The sequence below is a fragment of the Triturus cristatus genome, chromosome 2_2, assembly GCF_964204655.1.
Source record: "Triturus cristatus chromosome 2_2, aTriCri1.1, whole genome shotgun sequence".
NCBI lineage: Eukaryota > Metazoa > Chordata > Amphibia > Caudata > Salamandridae > Triturus > Triturus cristatus.
In genome coordinates this window covers 1,043,889,200-1,043,908,714 of record NC_140582.1, presented here as the reverse complement: position 1 = coordinate 1,043,908,714, position 19,515 = coordinate 1,043,889,200, and the positions used below count along the sequence as shown (strand labels likewise).

Genomic DNA, 19,515 nt, shown 5'->3' with positions numbered 1-19,515 from the left:
CGGCTGCCTCGTCGGAGGGCGAGTCGGAGGTTGAATCCTCCCTGACGCCGCCACATGGGTTGCCGAGCAGTCTTTGCCTCATTCTGGGCCGCGGCTGGCGGAGGGCTTCGTGCCACTCCCCAGGCCCGTCTTGTTCCCCCACACAGGTGGCTGCCTCGGCAGGGGTCGGGTCGGCGTCACTCCGGCGCCGTCCCGAAGCCGGTGCGGCTCCAGCTCTACTCCGGTCTCCGGTCCCCGGTGACTTGGAGGTACCTTGTCTGGTGTCGCCGGCTGGTGCCGACGTCCTACCTCAAGCAGCGGACTCTACGGCTTCGTGCAGGGGTCATACCGCGGATTCGTCTTCGGACGCTCCTTCTCCGGAGGCAGGCTGTATATTGGTGTTGTCCTCCCCGGAGACTGGTCGCCGTGTGGAGTCTATTTCACCGGCATTGAAGGGCGGCTCCCCACCCTTCCTGAGGCAGAGGTGTTCGTCGGAAGAGCGGCAGGTCCCTCCTTCGGCTCCTTCTGACTTCCACGCCCCGCTTTGCCTCGGGGACGGCCGCCTTAGTTTGCAGGCGTCGCCCACGGAGGAGCTGCGTTCTCCACCGTGGGTCCCTACGGAGGCGGGTGCGGCTTTCGCTCACGCGGTGTCCACTGCTGTGGGCATTCTGCGTATGGGTGACCCGGTGGCTCACTTTCTGGCGGACCATCTATTGGAGGTCCTCCACCAGGGCTCTGGTGGGAGGGAAATATTACTTCCCTTTGAAGGTGTGCTCCTTTCTTCCTTGACGGGGGCTTGGAGGCGTCCTGCCTCAAGGGAACTGGTGCCTCAGCAGCTTCTGCACCCGCAACTCCCGGCGCCGCGTGACCCGGCGTGTCTTTCCCTTCACCCCTCAGTCGCCAGCCCCCTTTTGCAGACTGCCTTTCCCTCTCTGCCGCCACTGTTGACTCCGCCGTCCCGAGAGGCCCGCTGGCTGGACTCTTGGGGACGCAACATGTTCGCCTCGACCAGCGCGACCCTGCGGGCCCTTAACACCTTGTGTGTGCTGGCTAGGGCCTCCTCCTGTTTGTGGGACTCTGCTGAGTCTCTGGGATCTACAGCGTCCCAGGAGTCTGGCCTGGTGGACTATGGCATCGTGCATTGGATGGCCGGAAGCTTGCGGCGTTTATTCTCCGCTCCGCTCTGGACATCTCAGAGGCGCTGGGCCGGGCCATGGCTTCCTCAATCGCTCTCCGTCGCCATGCTTGGCTTCGAGATGGATTATTCCCTGAGAAAATTCGGGAGCGACTCATCGACCTTCCGTTTGATGGCAGCCTGTTGTTCCATGCACCTCCTCCGCCTTTTTCTCCTCCTCCTCCTCCGTCCTCTCCTCAGTGACTTCTGAGTTGGGTTGATTCTTGGGCTTCTTAATCTGGCTGTTCTGGCTGTGCAGTGTGTTTTCTGGCCGTTTACTTCCTTCCTTGGGACTTTGGCGGCTGCTGGACGGCCCTTGTGTTGATTGTGTGTGGTTCTGCAGGAGTTGTTGCTTGGGCTTGGCCCTGAGATTGGGCCTTTTGCTTTGCTTGGGCTGCTTGTCAAGCCTTCAGCGGGGGTGTTTTTTTCCCCGTGGCTTTTTTTTTTTCCTCTGCTGCGGACGTTCTTCCAAAGAGGGTTCCCATATCTTGGGACTTAACGTACCCTATGTGGGGTAGTGGTAGCTGTCCTATGGCTTGCGCTCTGCTAGGGAGGTCTGTTCGCCTCCAGGTGTCTGTTCTCCATGGTGTTTAGGTAGGTTGCTTTTGCTTCCTGAGGTCGTGTGCGCGGCCACTCGTAGTGGTGGCCCGGGCATCTCCTCCTCTCCCTGCTCCTGTCCTGAGGTCTGGGACGATCCTGTGTCTCCCTTACCGGGCGTCGCCTACTCGGCCTTCCTGGGGCCTCGGGCTGTTGTTCTTGCTTCTGGCTTTGACTGCCAACGCTGTTCTGGCTGGCAGGCTGTTCTCCATCTGGAATGGGTTCGCCTTCTTTCCCCTAGTTTCCTTGGGCCCTCTAGGCTTCTTCTTTTACTTCTGCTTTTCCTGTCTTGGCCAGCGCGCAGGGATGCTGTGGCAAAAAAGTTTCCAGATCCAGTCTCACGCCTGGGGATACTTCTACGTGAAGGAATCTGCAGCTAGAATAGTCTCTACCAGATACATCGCTACCGAAGGTAAGTAACTCGTAGATTCACGTCTGTACTCAGATTTACTAAATATTACTTTGTTGGTAATTTAGAAAATAGGCTCAAGTTTATCCTGTATTTTGAAGGACATTTCTTTCCTAGTCTTCTGCTTGCCATTCATCAACTTAGGATACTGTTTCACGGAATACGCGCAACATGTTATTTGCAACGCACAACATGTAAAATTGCAATAGATATATGATATTATCGGAAAGTTTTATATACATCTAGCAGTCAGACTGCTTGTTATTAAAAGTTCACTTGCTACCCTTTAACCACCCCAGCTATTAAGTTGAAGACATGGCTGCACTTCATTGCAGAAACACAGTTTTGTATCACAGTGGGGGAATTTATCCAGAATCTGAGTGAGTTTAGGACTCCGTGAATCTTGGGCTTAAGGAATTGTGAGCATAAGTCATTCTAGTCCTACTCAAAGTTGAGTGAAAACAAGAATTTAAAAAACGTGGTGATATTTCAACAGTATATGGCATAAGATTGCACAGCCTGAGTCTGCAATGGGATAAGCTTAAGATGTATAGTTACAGGTAGGTAAAAATGTTCTTAACAATTAATTTACAAAAAAAATAAATGTACTCAACTTGTGTCTGAAGGTAGACATGTAAGTAAGTGTATACATTTCTTAATCAACATGCATTAAAAAACAAGATTACAAATCGTGTTAAAGAAATGAATCATGGAGTCCTTGCCATAAAAAGGGCTATTTTGTTCTTGAGACCTGTAGAAAGTAATTTATGATTCTTGAAATGTTTTGAGAAATGTACAGTATGCAGATTTAATTTAATTTAATAACGATTTCTAAAGCGCCTGGTGACCAAAGGGCATCCCCGCGCTGTGAATTTGCAATCCTGTTGAGGGAAAAGGGGGGGGAGAGGTACTCCTAAGGGAACACTATTTAGGGAATAGGTGTGTTTTAAGTTTCTTGCGGAAAGCCAGGTAGTTAGGTTCAAGTCTGAGGGTCCGTGGAAGGGCGTTCCATCCAGCAGCCGCCTGTATGGAGAATTGTCGTCCTCCTGTGCGAGTCTTTTTAAATCTAGGTATGCTGGCCAGGTTCTCATTCTGAGATCGTAGAGATCTGGTTGTTGTGTAGGGGGTAATTATTTTTCTGAGAATCTCGGGGCCAGTACCGTTGATCAGCTTATGTGTTGTGCACATCGCTTTGAATTGCACCCTTTGGCGCACAGGGAGCCAGTGCAGAGCTTTGAGGGCCGGCTTGGCGGACACTCTGGAGGGGAGGTTGGTGAGAAGGCGTGCCGCTACGTTCTGTGTCCGCTGAAGTTTTGTTAGGGTGGCCTCAGGGGCTCCTAGGTAGACCATATTACTGTAGTCCAGGCGGGACAGTACCAGTCCCTGGATGAGTAGTTTCCTAGAGTTAGGTGGCAGTAGGGGGAGAATCTTGCGGGTTGTGCGTAGGAGCCCGAAGCAGGTGCCTGAGGTTTTCGCTGCTTGTGTCTTCATAGACAACTCGGGTTCGAGCCACACGCCGAGTGTTTTAATTTCACGCTTTGGGGGTGGGATTTCCCCGAATACGTCAGGCCAGAGTGCTGGGGGGATGGTCGTCCATTGTTTCCCTAGGAGCATGACCTCCGTCTTTGACCCATTGAGTTTTAATGATGAATTATTCATCCAGTTATGAATCCCTGTAAGACAGTTGGTTAGGTTTTCTGGGTGGTCTATCAGTTGGGACAGGGAGACGACCAGCTGAGTGTCAGCATAACTTACCATTTTTATATTAAATGGTGTCACCACATCCTCAAGGGGGGCCATATACGCGTTGAAAAGCGTCGGACTCCGGGAGGAGCCCTGAGGGACACCGCTTGTGAGAGGAAGGATGGATGAGTGGTGATTGTTGTCCCATACTTGGAATGTGCGCCCTGTCAGGAATGACTCAATCCAACTGTGTGCCGTCCCAGTTAATCCTGCATCCGCCAGTCTATGACGAAGGACACGATGGTTGACTGTGTCGAAGATGTGGTGTCTTATTAGTTAAACAAGTAAGCAAAATCCAAATACAAGGGTGATGTGCAGGCAAACTATACATAATGAACTAAAATGGAAAGAAAATACAAATAAACAAATATGATTGAAAACCTGTAGTCTGAAACAGTTACGAATATTCTGTAGTAAATGGCCTGCATTATACAAGGAACTGCATGAAAAACTGTTACTCTAACCTATCCAGAGAGAGTGAATTTCAGGGCTGCGCCTCAGACTGATTAAACGTCTACAGGCAATCAAAAGCCATTTCCAAAAAACGTGCCTTCCATGGCTTGACCAACTGCTGGAGTTTTAAAGCACCTTTGACTTCTGAAATGGCGACAGACTAGACCTTTCCTTCAACTGCCCGCCAGAAGCCTCAAGTGACAAATCTGAAACAAGATGGGTATGCTCAGTCTTGAAACTAGTAGAATAAATAAGTGATTTGCCATCATAAAGGCATCCACTCTCTTGCTTACTCTTATAGGTCGCAGCTGACTTACATTGGTGTAAAACTTAACTGGAAACCGGTGCCTATTGTGTGTGATTTGGCTTCAGGCAAAATATTGGAACTGGAGAGAGAAACACTCCACAGTAACTCACTATCCCATTTTACACAGCCTTCGTATTGGCAGATGTTGATTGGAACAGGCCCCAGATTGTATTTATGACTACAAAACATTGTACTAGATTTTTTGTAGATTCATTTGTAATTTATTAGAATAATTCAGAACCATTGCCTAGCCACAGTTATTTTGTCGTTCTTCACAAATTTTGCATGCAGAACTGATTTCCACAATGGATGATCCAGTAAAAAGAAGTAGGTGAGAGGGTGTATTAAACATAAATTCTCAACGCAAGGATTAAAATATGTGTTAAGCAAATAATGATTGTGGATTGATGAAACAATGCAACTGCATATCAATGTATCCTAAGTTTATTGTGAACTGTCAAAATGATTAAAAAGAAATTTTGTAATCCCATAAATGCTAGTCTAACCAATTTTGTAGGTTCTATTAAGCGTGCACCACTTGGAAATGGTTATAGAGAGGTAGTCTTATAATGTATGTGTTGATGATGACCTCATGCTTATTTTATTGCTGTGCAATATTCCTTTCTCAGGTGCTCATCCTCCGAAATCATGGCTTGGTAACTGTTGGCGAAACAATTGAAGAAGCGTTCTACTACATTCACAACTTAGTGGCTGCATGTGAGATTCAAGTAAGAGATCAGTTTCTTATGTATATTTCAACTTGTTTGTTTTGCTTTCTCATTATTGTTTGCATTTACGCTATAGGGGCAATATCATTTGACTAGAGGGAGAAAACACCCCATCTCCCTCACCAGTCCTCTGCGTCATGTGGAACAACCACTCTGCAATGTCAAGCGCTTGCTCTGCTCTTCATCAAGTGAAGCCAGCACTGCTTAACACTAAAAGGATTTACCTTTTGAGAATGACAGAAACTTTTCTTAGTTGTGATGTAGATCTGTTGGATCAAAAGCGTACATGAGGCAGTGCTACTAGAGGCTGCCTCAAAGAGAGCAACATGACTGTGTTTGGCCAAGATTTTACTTTCAAAAATTGATGAAAGACTAGGACAATTAGCATCTCCCTGCTTGATTCAGGTAACCTCTCCTACCTAATAGCTTCTTCTAGTAGTAGCAAACGGTATGGGGGGGACAGAGTGAGTAGCATTTTCCAGATGCCATATGAGTGTAAATGTTTACTTAATCAGGGTGTAGGCCTAACTTGCCCGTACAGTGCATGATTGCCCTCTGTCTCCTCTGTGGTCAGCGAGACACAGCGGGAGAGGATTAAGGGGGAGACTAAAACACTGTGCCCTATAGCCTTTCATTTCTCACAGCAGCATAGTCCATTTAACAAAATCCTGGAACTGCAGAAGGAAAAGTAATTAAAAAGTGATTTCTGACCTCTGTCTCTGAACACAGAGCAAATGTGACAAGATAAAAAGAAGATTTTAAGACCTCTTTTTTGTTCCTTCTCTTTCTGACTGAACCACTGTTCTTTGTAAACTCACAGAATGGGTGAGTAAGTCCTAAATAGAGCTCGATCCGATGAACTCCGACTCACCATAGCTAGTGGGCGAGTAGATGTTTCGAAGCCTAATTCTCATTAAATTAGCTGATCTTTTCGTTCTGGATCCCCATGTTCTTGGGGGTACACTAGGTCTTTTTATCCCTCATTCCCACTCTTCTTTCCCACCTTATCTGTTAAGATTTCCATCCTCATTTCACATTTTTCACTGTGTACTACGTTTAGTCTCATTGTTCGTACTTTTGTCGTGTAGTTCCTAGAATCCCCAGGATCTGCGCGTTTTGGATGACCTAAACTGAGGGCTTGGTGTCCAAACCGATTCCGGACATCCCCACAGGATGCGTCAGCAGTTAGACCAGCTAGCTCTACAGTGCCACTACCACCCCCCTGTATCTTACAGTGGTGTAGGTAGTTTCGGCAACCACTGAACATGACAACCCAGATTCCCCAGGCATCGTGGAAAACAGTACAGTACTTTCGCTCAGTCACTCGTGCTTACTTCTTTTCAGAAACACAAAATGGCGTTTAGGACGTTTCAATAAGTATTTATTGGTCCAGCGTCAGTCTTGTGTAAAAACGCATTTGCTGCGACAATCCGGAGACAGAAGCATACGAAAGAAATCGCAAGTACTAATATAGTAAACAGTAGACTCATTTCTACCATAGTGCTAACAAGATGAACATATACGGTTCAATAAAACAGTAGCACTTGCATACTCCTATTTGCGCGCCCTACGTAATTGGCCTAAACGTACCTAGTCTAGATATCTAGGTGTAGCATGCCTATGTGTATAGATATATACATCTGTACCATGCCCATAACATTTTGGCAAATCCTGTGTAACTTTCTCTGGATCAGTTAGCAGCTTCTGTCCCAGGAAACTCCTTTCCCAACTGTCTCTTCTCCTGGATCAAGCTACTTCCTCTCTTTTTAATACTCTTTCTGATTGTAATAATTTCCAAGCTCCTCTTAAAGCCTGCAAACTTCCTAAACCTTTGCATTCTTCTGAAATTTTGGACACCTATCGCTTTTTTTCTTAGCTCATATTCTCTTTGTATGCAACAACTTAGCCAAACTGCTAGGAAACATTTTTTTCCAGTCCATTATTGCTGAGCAATCTTGTGATCCTCATTTTCTATTTGGTGCTTTTAACTGCCTACTTTCCAGTCCGTCTTTCGTCTTTTCTCTCTCTGCACACAGTATAAATGAAATTGCTTTGTACTTCACAACAAATCTACCATCTAACATCTGTTACTTTTCATTCTCCTCCAGCTGCTACATATCTCCTTTTTGGATCCCCCTCTTCTTGACTCCTCTCCTCCCTTTTTCCCCTCTATTTAGTCAGAATCTCGGAATTGGATACTCACACTTACCTATCTGGGGAAATTTCGACTCCATCTCTTGTTGATCTTGTTTGAGTTTTCCTTCATCTTTTAAATTACCCATTTCTCTTCCTCTATTCGAAAAACCTGCCCTTGATTCCAATGAAAACTCCAACTACTGACATATTCTTTTTTTCCTGGTACTGAAAGATACTGTCTTTTATCAACTTTTAATTTCTGTATCGTTATCCTCCTTGTGTTCAGTCTGGTTCTCTCTTCCTGTTCACTTCAGTGAGTCTGCACTACTTTCCATCTCAACACTCTGCTTCATGCTCAACATAATGAGGAATCTCGTTCTTCTTGATCTGTCGGGTACGTTCGACATGGTGGAAGACATTCATTGTCTTTTCAATCTGAGAATTTCTGGCATTGCCCTCAATAGGTTCCATTCTTAACTTACCGATTGCTCCTTTTCCATTTCCTGAAAAGGGTTTGTATCTTTTTCCTATCCTGTTCTCTTCAGTGTTTCTCAAGGTTCGATCCACTACTTTTTTCACTGTACACTATTCTTTTAATTTCATTCTTTTTATGCTTCATCTTTAATTCACACTTGTATGCTGATAATTCTCAGATCTATTTCTTTTTTAAATATTTTTATTAAGTTTAAAACACATAGAGTAGAAACGGTCACCAGTATTAATTAATACATTTGTTGTAAGCATGACATGTGGGGTGATATCCCTTTGCATAATACATATAAGAATAGTACAGTGAGGACCATTACAACAACGCACAGTCTTGAAAGCCCTCCCACCCCTCAGGAACGATCCCACACTGCGGGCCCACATCCAGAGTTTCATTTCATTCGCTCAAGTCCGGATCGGAGTCCTCTGGTGGTGGGGCGCATATGTTGCCCCGAAACGTGTTCCATTTTCCCCATACACGCAACCATTTTCAGGGACATCCCCTATTAATAAAGACCGACCTTTCCGCAACCATGGCGCTGTCCAGAACGCGACACCACTGCTGGTGGGAGGGGATCGTGGGTGCCCCCCAATGTAGTGCAATATTTCTCTTAGCAAAGGTGAAACCAAGGGTCGCCCAGTTTTGTTCTGCGTGGTTAAGATCCGTGGGTTCCCACACGTTGAGCAAGCATCTCCGTGACTCGGCTCCACATACCTGGGTGATCGTGGCCAGAATTGCCCTCCAATATTGGGTGATGCGGGGACAGTCCCATATAGTGTGGTGGAAGGTACCCAGAAGACCACAGCCCCGCAGGCGGAACGGAGTATCTGTCCTTCCTATTTTGTGTAATGTGGTTCGCGTGAAGTATGTTCTGTGCAGTATTTTAAGTTGCACAAGTTTTAGGCTGGATGGGGTTGCCACCTCCCGGGGGGACGCCAGTGCCTCCTGCCAGTCCTGTTCGTCCATATCGCCCACTTCTGCCTCCCATTTCGTCTTTAGTGTAGTTGTGGGATCTTTCTGATTGTTGACCAACTTACGATACGTTACTGATATAGCCTTTTTGGTCAGGGGGTCAGTCAGAAGCCTGTCCTCAAGTGGGGAGGACTCCGGGAGATCAGTTCCTAGAGGTATGGCCTTCGTTAGCGCATGTTTAATTTGCATAAAGCGAAAGCGTTCCGTCTCTGCCATCTGATATGTGGCCTGTAAGTGCGCAAAGGAGACCACCTTGCCCTTTTTCCACCGGTCTCCGACCCTGGAAATGCCTATGAGATACCATTTTGTAAAACCTTTACTCATACGCAGCCTGCCAAACCTGGGGGGAGTCCCACAACGGCGTGATCACCCCTTCCCATCCCAACAGACGTTGCGCCGCGAACCATACCTGTACGGTGTGTGCCGTAGGGCCGACCAATCTAGTTTTCTGTGATTTGTCATATAGTGCGCGAAGGATTCCGTCCATGCCTAGAATGTGCCTGTCCATGCATAAGGCCGGTATGTTCTGCGGGGCGTGTAGCCACTGGTTGTCCACAATGAGTTAGGAGGCCCAGTAATATAACCGAACATTGGGTAGAGCAATGCCGCCATCGTACCAGCTGAGCATGAGTTTACACAGAGCTATGCGGTGAGGCTTACCTTCCCACAGGAGGTGGCCCACCTCCGCCTCAATGGACTTAAAATAGGAGGGTGGAACTGGCATGGGCGTGTTTTGCAGTGCGTATAAAAAACAAGGGAGAGCCATCATTTTAAACAATGCTGCTCTCCCCAGCAGCGTCAACGGAAGCGCATGCCAGCTTTTGAAATCGCTCCTGAGCCTCCGCAGGGGTGGGAGTAAGTTGCGTTCGATGAAGTGTTCTGGGATGGGCGTGATATTTATACCGAGATATTTGAAACCGTCCTTTGCGATCTGTATCGCGGCGCCCGCAGCAATCTTGGTGGAGGGCCTTTCAGAATGTACAGCACCGATTTGGCCCAGTTGATGGAATAGCCAGAGACTTTACCATAGGAGTTGCAGATGTCAAAGAGGCAATTGATGGACCGTCCCGGTTGTGTCATGTAGAGTAGTATGTCGTCCGCATACAGAGAGATACAGTCCTCCCAACCCTCCGTCCACTTCAGTCCTTTTATCACGGGGTCTCTCCGTATCCACACCACGAGGGGCTCCAACACCAGAGCAAATAGTAATGGGGAGAGCGGGCAGCCCTATCTGGTCCCTCGTCTCAGTTCAAAATCCCTTGACAATATCCCGTTGACCACTACCTGTGCTAAAGGCCGGGTATAGAGCAGCTGCGCCCAAGCACAAAACCTGGGTCCAAAACCGAAACATCTCAGCACCACAAAAAGAAACGGCCATTCTACTCGGTCAAAGGCCATACTGGCATCTAGGGAGAGGATGACCGACTCTTCATGAATAGAGGGCGCGCTAGCCAGTATACCATGCAGACGTCGAAGATTCATCGCAGTGTTTCTGCCAGGCATAAAGCCGGATTGATCAGGGTGTATAAGCGCTGCTAGATCGGGCTGTAGTCTAGCTGCCAGCGCCTTTGCCAGTATTTTCGCTTCAGCATTAATGAGGGAAAACGGTCGATAAGAGGAACACTCCCGGGGGGGGGTTTGCCTGGTTTGGGTATTGTTATCAGTGTTGCCACCCTCTGATCCCGTGGCAGTATCCCTTCTGTAAGGCTGGCCTGGTACATTTTAAGTAGATTAGGCACAATCGTGTCCGCTTCTCTTTTAAAACGTTCTACTGGGACACCATTGGGCCCCAGTGCCTTCCCTGATTGGAGTCCTTTAATGGCTGTCGCGATCTCCACCCCATGAGGTCTGCGTCTAATAGTTGTGTGTCGTGTGGTGTCAGTCGCAGAAGTTTCAGGTCATTGAGGAACTGTAAGTTCTTCTCAATCTTTGCGGTAGCCACTGGAGTATATACTGTTTTGTAGTAGTTTGCAAATGCCTCAACGATGACATTAGGGTCCGTCGTAGTCTCCCCAGTGGGCAGTGTAAGTTCTGCCACCCATATATTGGCCCTTTATCCAACCAAGCCAGTAATTTGCCGGCCTTGTCCCCCACTTCATAGACTGTGTGTTGTGTTTTTGCTATGCTCGCCCTTGCTGCCTCCCAAACATGATCCCTGTAGGCGTGTTTGGCCAAGTTAAGTGTGTGGGTGGTCGTGTCGTTGGGGTCTCTGGTATGTTCGTCCTCTGCTTTGTTTACCGCCTCCTCCAGCTCAAGGACTTGACGTGTCCTGTCTCGTTTGTGGGCGGTGATCACAGAGATGGCTTGACCGCGTAGGACCGTTTTGTAGGCTTCCCAAAGGACAACTGGAGACGCCACTGATTGCGTGTTTTCCTGAAAGTAGTATTTTGAGGTCTTATGTATGGCTTTCCTAACGCTAGGGACTTTGAGGTATCCTGGGTGAATGGGGAAAACACGTCTCCGACCTGTGAGGTGTGAGGTAAGTGTTAATAGTGTTGGCGAATGATTCGATATACCTCTAGGGAGGTGCCTGACCTTGTGTATTCTGTCAGCGCCCGTAGGAGAGGTGAAAAAGTAATCGATACGGGAAAGACTGTTATGTGCACCAGAGAAGTGTGTATACTGACGGTCCGTGGGGTGACGCATGCGCCATACGTCCAATAGCCCCAATGCGTCTATGAAACCCCGAAGAGGTGATGTACTCATTCCCTGACTTCGGGGATGGTGTCTGTCCCATTCGTCGTTCATAGTGGAGTTGAAATCGCCCCCTATTATGAGTTCCCCTGGGGGCAGGTCCAGCAGAAACCCACCCAGGGCCGGGAGGGCAAGCGTGTGTAATGCTGGAGGGATGTATACCGAGAAAGTTAAAGACGCGCCCCTCCCATTGGCAAGAGGCCGCAGCAAAACGCCCCTGAGCATCTGTCCACGTCCCGGCTACCACCATCGGAAAGCTTTTCCAGATCAGGATCCCCACCCCTCTGGAACCAGGTGTGAATTCAGAGTGGGACACCATCTTGAAACCCCATCTATCTAACGCTTTGACAGCCGTACCAATCAGGTGGGTTTTTTGTAGGAGGGTGATCGACGGGGCGTGCCGTTTGAGGTACTGTAACACTAGCCCCCTCTTTATCTTGTTACCCAGACCGTTCACGTTCCAGGATATCACTGCCAAGGGAGAACCCAATGCCTGCGCACTATCCAGTTGTGCGCGTGAGTCCTCCATTGTGGTGCACTTGGAATGTGTGAACAGTTATAAAATATAAGGCCCTAACTAGGAGTGTGGCGGGCATGTCGCGCATCATTTGTGTGACCAATAATGTGTTCTGTGCGTGAACTCGTATGTGTGACATAAATTGAATAACCAAAAACAAGAAACAAACCCCCTCCACTTCCCCCCCTCCCTGCTCCCCTGCCAGACGGATTCCAAACTACCCGCCACTCCAACAGTGCAGAGTGCTTCAGTCCCATTAAACAGTACTTGCGTGTGAGGGGAGGGAGTCCGAGTGTCGTCGGTGTCTTCCCCCAACTCAGAGACAAATAAATGCGGTGGATCGTTACATTGGAGTGCATCTTCGTTCACTGGTCTTTGTCAGTTTCGGGCGGGGTCATACGTGGGTATGGAGTCCAAGTGGTAGGTGTCACCTGTTTGTCAGTTCCCCACCTCGATCATCGCGGGGTCCCGCTCGACATTCTCATTGATACTCTCTTCTGAGTCTTCTCCCTCGTGGAGTCGTCGTTGGCGCTGTCCCGGTCTTCGGGGTCCCTCCACACGTCTCCAGCCCTCAAGCCAGTCCTGCGCTGCCTCGGGTGTCTCGAAAAACCAGGTCTTTCCGTCCACCACTACTCGTAGTTTGGCTGGGAACAACATGGAATAGGCGAGTTCTCTACTTCTTAGTTCCTTTTTGACCTCAAGGAAACTCCATCTACGCTTCGTGACTGCCACTGTGTAGTCAGGAAAGAAGGAGATCACCGAGTTTTGTATTCGTAGCGGTGGAGCCACTCGTGCAGTTTGCAAGATTACGTCCCGGTCTCTAAAGTTGAAAATACGGGCCAGAATAGGTCTAGGAGGGGCCCCGGCTTGCCCCCGGGCACTCTGTGTGCTCTCTCCACTGTGAAGCAGGCAGAAAGCCCCCTGGGTTGGAGCCTAGTCTTCATGAGGTCTTCCACATAGAGATTCATTGCCTGGTCCCCTTCGCTCTCCGGGTCTCCCGTGATTCAAACGTTATTGCGGCGGGAGCGCCCCTCCTGGTCGTCCAGCTTGGCCGCCATGAGTTTGTTTTCAGCTTCCAACTGACTGACCTTCCGTTGCAGGGCGGTAGTGTCTTTCGTGAGGATCAATGTCACTTTCTCGACCTCCATGACTCTGGTGGCCATCTTTTGGAAGTCCGCTCTGATGAGGGAGACATCGGAAGAGATCGATCCCACCGTCGTTTGGACGTTGGTGAGGGCAGACATTATATCCTCCAACGTGACTTTGGATGTGCCCTCCGATGCAGGAGCATTGTCGGCTGGTGCTTGTCATTCCGGTAAAGCTGGAAAGTCTTTAGTGTATGCATATTTGTCGAGCTTCAGCTGTGCATTTGCGCGTGGCCCCCTGCCCCCCATATTGACTAGCTAGCAGGGCTTCCGCACGCCGTTGTTCACTCCGTGGCCGATGTTCGCCGCCGCCTGGTTACCTTGCACGCGCGGCCTGACGGTTTTGCGGCCACTTAGTACTCCTGAGGTAGTCTGAGCCGTGTGCCAGCAGTGTCCAATGGGAGCCTGGGCTTTATCCAATAGCTGTGTGTGACTGCTGTAGGGACTAACTCTTCCCAGCTCCCGAGGTCTGTGGTCGCTGGGCTACGGGGCGTCCTCTCCTGTCGTGCGTGATGGCACACGTCTTTCTCCCCCGATTTTGCCCTCGTTGGTAACGCTGGGCAGTGGGTCCATGGGGCAGGGGTTACCACCCCCTCTCCCCTCGCTATGCAGGATCGTCGCGTCGATCACAAGGCAGCAATCATGACCGCAGTGCGGCCTAACGTCTCTCTCCCGGCCTTCCTCTGCCTCCGCTCCACGCTGAGCTGGTGTGCCCTCCACCTCCGCAAGCTCTGTAGGTCTGTCTAGATCCGGTGCCCTGCCACCAGGCGAGCGCTTGATTGTAGAGGCAGCGCCCGCCGCAGTCTCCGCGAGTACGCTGCACCAAGCATGTGTCAGCTGGGACTCCGTGCTACTAGAGGCCCCGGCGTCTTCTACGCAGGTAGGCCGCACCAGGCAAAATGGTCCCAGTCACTCAAATATTGCCGGTTAACTGCCAGAAACAAGACCGGTGGGTGCCCCGTGCACTCCGATGTTGGTGTATGTCTCGGAGGCCGGATAACTGCACAGATTATGTGACAGATTTGCGGGGGAACTTGCGGCGCCCTCGGAGCTCCTCTAAGCTGCGGCCATTACGATCGCCGCAAGCCACGCCCCGCCTCTCAGATCTATTTCTCTTTTCTTCTTACTTATTATTTCCATAATTAGATCATCACATGTCTTTCTGCTTTTGCAAACCGGATGCTGTTGTACTCCTCACAGTTCCTGCCTCATCAGTTATAGCTGCTATCATCCGATACGTCTCTTTTAACAACATGTTGTAATATGCTTATGCTAATATGTGTGATGTCACTCCTGACATATTGGTGAGGTCTTGAGGTTCTAGAGTGAACTCATCATGAGCTGGTGAGAAAGAATGTTGTGAGGTGATCTGGTGATGAACCTGCTGGCAGTTGGATGGCTGAGCTGTATAACTTGCATCTTCAATTAAATCTTTACTCATAACTACAAATGGATTCTGGATCTTCATTCAATCCCCTATGGTGTACTTTTTAACACTGGCGACGACTGGGAAAACAGCTCAACTCCAGACAACAGCAGCGACTTTAAAGATTGTAAAAACGAATTTACTCTCATTACATCGATCACATTTCAACTTTCAAGTAAGACTGTAACTTTTATTTCAAAGCGCGTGTTTATTGGGACTAGTCCATCTCATCTGGCAACTTTCACAGTGCTAAAGTGATATTCATCACCTGTATAACGTTTTGTTTTGTACTATGACTGTTTAAACGTTAATTTTTTTAAAATTTTTATGTAAAATCCACGTAAGCGCTCATACGTGTAACTGAACATCTTTCAAGGACGCTATTGTGGTGTGGCACTAGTTGATTATTTCCTTGTATTACTGCGGATTGAAGATTTTAAAAGCTTGCCAGTTACAAGATTATTATTTTTTTTTTGTAAACAAATTTTATTCGTCAAAGACACGTCATGCGAAGCTCCGTGACCCAGAGACTTCAGCCATATCAGAAGACAACATACCAGCTTTGACATTTTCCTCATGAGATATCGTGTGTAAATTACAAAAGAGACATGCAGAACCAATGCAGTCCCCTCCCTTAAAAAAACATAACACCACCCCCCACCCCCCTCCCCCACCCATCGCACTGTCCATCCAGTCAAGGCAGCAGATCTATGCTCAACCACTATTTTGTGCCGTCCATGACCCATACCCCCCAAGCTCGGCTGCGCCCGGCACTCCAGTGTGCCATGCCTCTGTAGGGCTGGAAGGAGACGGTCCACCCCCCACCCAACTATTCCTCCAACATGGGCTCTAAATCTAGTCCCCTGTAGTCTGCCCAGCGCTTCCATATTTTATAATGTTTACGGGGGCAGCCCCGCGCCACATAGATGGGGGCCTCCAATCCCATACAAAAATCGAGACCGGTCTTCCAGACAGATATGGACGGTGCAACTGGCGCCTTCCACGCCCTCGCTATATCCCTTTTAGCTAGCGTAAAACCCAGGAGCATCAGATGGCGCTTATAGACATTGCCCCCTATATCCTCCATCACATGCAAGAGCACCAGTTTGGGGGACCGTGGGAGATCCCACCCCAGCACTTCCGACAGACAGGTCAAGACCCCCCGCCAGAACCTAGTTAACACAGGACAGTCCCATATCGTGTGGAGCAGCGTCCCCTCAGCAGTCAGGCAGCGGAGGCAATGCGGAGAGGCCACCAGGCCCGCCTTATACAGCCTAACTCGAGTGAAATAGACTCTGTGCAAATACTTAAACTGGATGAGCCGAAGGCTCACAGCAACAGCCGCCCCGCGTGGCGAGGCCAGAGCCTCTGTCCAGTCCTCCTCCTCCAGCTGACCCACATCCCCCTCCCAAACCTCTCGGAGGTGCTGCAACGACGGGGAGCAGTGAGTTACCAGGGACTGATATATTCTCGAAATCTTGTGGTCTCGTAGGTCCCCCATGAACACCTTCGCCTCAATTGGACTAAAATCGTCCAACACCTCAAGCCCCACCAGACTTGGGGAAAGAGCATGTCGGAACTGCAGGTATTTAAAGAATTGGGTACGCGGCATTTGAAAGTCCTTCTGAAGCTCCTGGAAGGATTTCAGAATGGGCCCCTTCATAACGTCACCCAGGGTGGAAATCCCTATCGCATCCCAGTCCCGAAAACCGGGGAGGGCCGCCAGCTGCGGCAGACCCCCATTTCCCCAGAGCGGAGTCTCCCCCGTAAGGAGATTCCACCACCCCGTCCTCCGCAGCGCCTGCCTCCAAATCTGAAAGACCAGTTGCGTCACACTAGGTAGTAGCCGTCGCAGCGGAGCGGAATAGAGGAGGGTGTGGAGCGAGTGATCACCCATTAGGCGGCGTTCAAGGCTATATGCCGGATCCGACCTGTCGCCATACCACCATTCATTCAGGACCAGCAGGTGGGATGCCATATAGTAGGAGAGAATATCTGAGGTGGCAAGTCCCCCGCAATATGTTGACTTAAAACATGTACGCAGCGCCACCCGCACTACCCCTCCACCCCAAAGGAACTGACCCAGTACTGCGTTGACTTGGCGGAACCAGCCCCCGGGAATAGGATAGGGATGATTCTGCAGTTGGTAAAGCAACCGAGGCAGGGCCACCATTTTGAAGATGGCCGAGCGGCCATATATGGAGAGGGGCATGTGAGACCAAACACGAACATCCTCCCGCACTCTGTTCCACACAGGCACCAGATTGCCCTCCCACGAGGTCAACCGAACGTCGGACAGGAGTACTCCCAAGTATTTCAACCCTCCACTCGCCACCTGAACCGCAGACGCCCAAGCACCCGGACCCGCCCCGCTCCCCAGGACCCAAAGAGTAGATTTGCGCTCATTCATACGCAGGCCCGTAGTCTCCCCGAACACCTGCATAATGCGTAGCAAACAAGATTATTATTTAAATTGCACTTGCCCGTCATTTGCTCGCGCTCTCTCCTTATCTCGAGCATTGATCGAGTGTTTGTACAACATTCCCCGAGGTGTTCGTCAAGCTGCTGAATTCCTCCATTGTTAGCAGATAGAACGGGATTGGTCATACGGTTTGATGTACGTCGTATCTCCGTCTGGAACGCAGCGTCTTCTGCTGTCCTGGCAACCCTGAAGCGCACAACGTGTTGACACGCTACTGAGCCATTGTTTGACGTCCCTCGGTCGGTGACGCAGCGGCGCTCACAAGATGAGTGAGGAACGCTGTGGATTTACAATTGCGAGTGTGTCCTGGGTTTTGATCAAGCAGCGCTGACACGCACAGCAGTGTCTTCTGCCATATGCAACGGAGCTTTTGTTGATGTCCCTCGTTCAGTAACGAAGCGTCTTCTGCCATATACAATGGTGCCTTTGTTGATGTCCCTCGTTCAGTAACGAAGCGCTGCTCACGGGATGAGTGAGTAGCGTTGTGAGGTTACATTGCGAGAGTGTCTTTGGCTTTGATCAAGCAGCGCTGACACGCACAGCTGTTTAACTGAAAGTACAATATTCTGCGTGTCTTTTGTCAAACTACGCTGGCACGCACAGCTTGTAACAAGACCAAATAATCCTGATTCAACTTGGGAACGCATAGAGCGCTGCGAGTATACATTTCGAGTGTGCCTTTAACATTAACCAAGCAGCTCTGACATGCACTGCCATTCAACTATAAATGCATAATTCTGCGGCGTGTTTTACTAAGTTACGCTGACACGCACAGCTTTTAAGTTTTGCGAGTTCCTTATAGTGGTGGTCAAGCCTCGTGTAGAATAAAAGTCATCATGCAATGTTGGTCATGCAGCGCTGACATGTACAGATAAACATCTTTAGGAACAATTCTACGTTACACTGACAGATCACCTTTCCAGCGTGTCCTGGAGTATACAGTGCTGACACGCACAACTTTATTAACATTTAGACTCCATTTCTCCACTTAAAGACAATTTTACAGTTTGCTTGTTGTACTTATTGGGTACAGCATAGCACGTGTGGCTGTAGTATGTGGTGGAATGTTTTTGGTTTAATAAGAGGAGATTTGTAATGGTTAAAAAAAAAAAGAGAAAAAAGTTTTATCTCAAAATTTTCTGAGTCATGCAGAATGTTACGGCTGCACCGTTTTTTCTACAATCGCCTGGTGATCCACCTATTAAATGGTCCAAGTGGAAGAAAGTTTTTGAGCGATATGCTCGTGTGTGCGGCACTTCTCTCAGTGTTGAGAGGAGAACGGCTCTACTAATGCACTGTCTTGGATCTGAGGGTCAGGATGTTTTTGATCATCTTCCTGATGTTCCAGCCAGTGCTGCTACAGGTCTGAATGAATTTGAACAATGTATGTACAAGCTTGATGCGCATTATTTTCCAAAAGTTAGTACTATTTTAGCACGCTATCACTTTGGTAGACGCATGCAGAAGGAGGGTGAAAGCATAGAAAATTATGTGACAGATCTCAGACGTCTAGCTTCCACTTGTAAATTTGATGTCCTGATTGAGGAAAGGATAAGAGATCAATTTATGCTTGGTTGTATCTCTGAAAAAGTAAGATATGAGCTTTGGCTTAAAGACGAACCGTCTCTTGATGAGGTTTTGGTTATAGCTAAAAGAATAGAACACTCATTAGCGTGTGTGAAAGAGATAAAAAAGGATCTTAACAAAGTTGGTTCGGATGTTACAGTTGTTAATACTAATGTGTCTCAGAAGCCTTCTGATTCTTTAATGAAATCTCAGACTAAAGACAAGTTGAATACCAAATCTCGAGCTCAGTTTAAAAAGAATGGTAAGTGTTACAGATGTAACAGCACAACACACTGGGCAAATGATAAATCTTGTCCTGCCCTGAATACCACATGTTCTTTTTGCAAAAAGAAAGGACAGAGTGTGAATGCATGCAGAATCAAAGCTTCTAGAAGTGTTGTAAATGAAGTTTCTCAAGAAAATGATACAGAATTGCATGATTTTGAATGTGGACAGATTGTAGTCCAGGTTGGAAGTGATGGGCCTCTGGATTTTATTTTAGTGGAAGGTCAGAGAACTAAAGTATTATTTGACTCGGGAGCAAAGATTACCATTGTTTCTAATAAATTCTTTAGTGACAATTTGAGCACCAAAGTAAAACTGTCAAAACCTGACATTCGTCCTACCGCCTATGGTGGTGATCCCATAGAATTGAGAGGGTACTTTGTGGGATTAATTGAGTTTGAGGATCGTTTCACCT

At 48.5% G+C, this 19,515-nt stretch overlaps 1 protein-coding gene across 20 annotated transcripts in view; it reads left to right on the top strand.

Annotated features, from left to right (window-relative positions):
* The window catches only part of ADD1 (adducin 1), a 573,879-nt gene that overhangs the window by 349,763 nt on the left and 204,601 nt on the right, over nucleotides 1-19,515 (top strand). For all 20 annotated transcript variants that reach the window (XM_085642521.1, XM_085642512.1, XM_085642520.1 and 17 more), the window contains one exon: nucleotides 5,292-5,390. In XM_085642521.1, coding sequence (XP_085498647.1) covers nucleotides 5,292-5,390 — 99 coding nt within the window. The remainder of the gene's footprint in view (nucleotides 1-5,291; nucleotides 5,391-19,515) is intronic.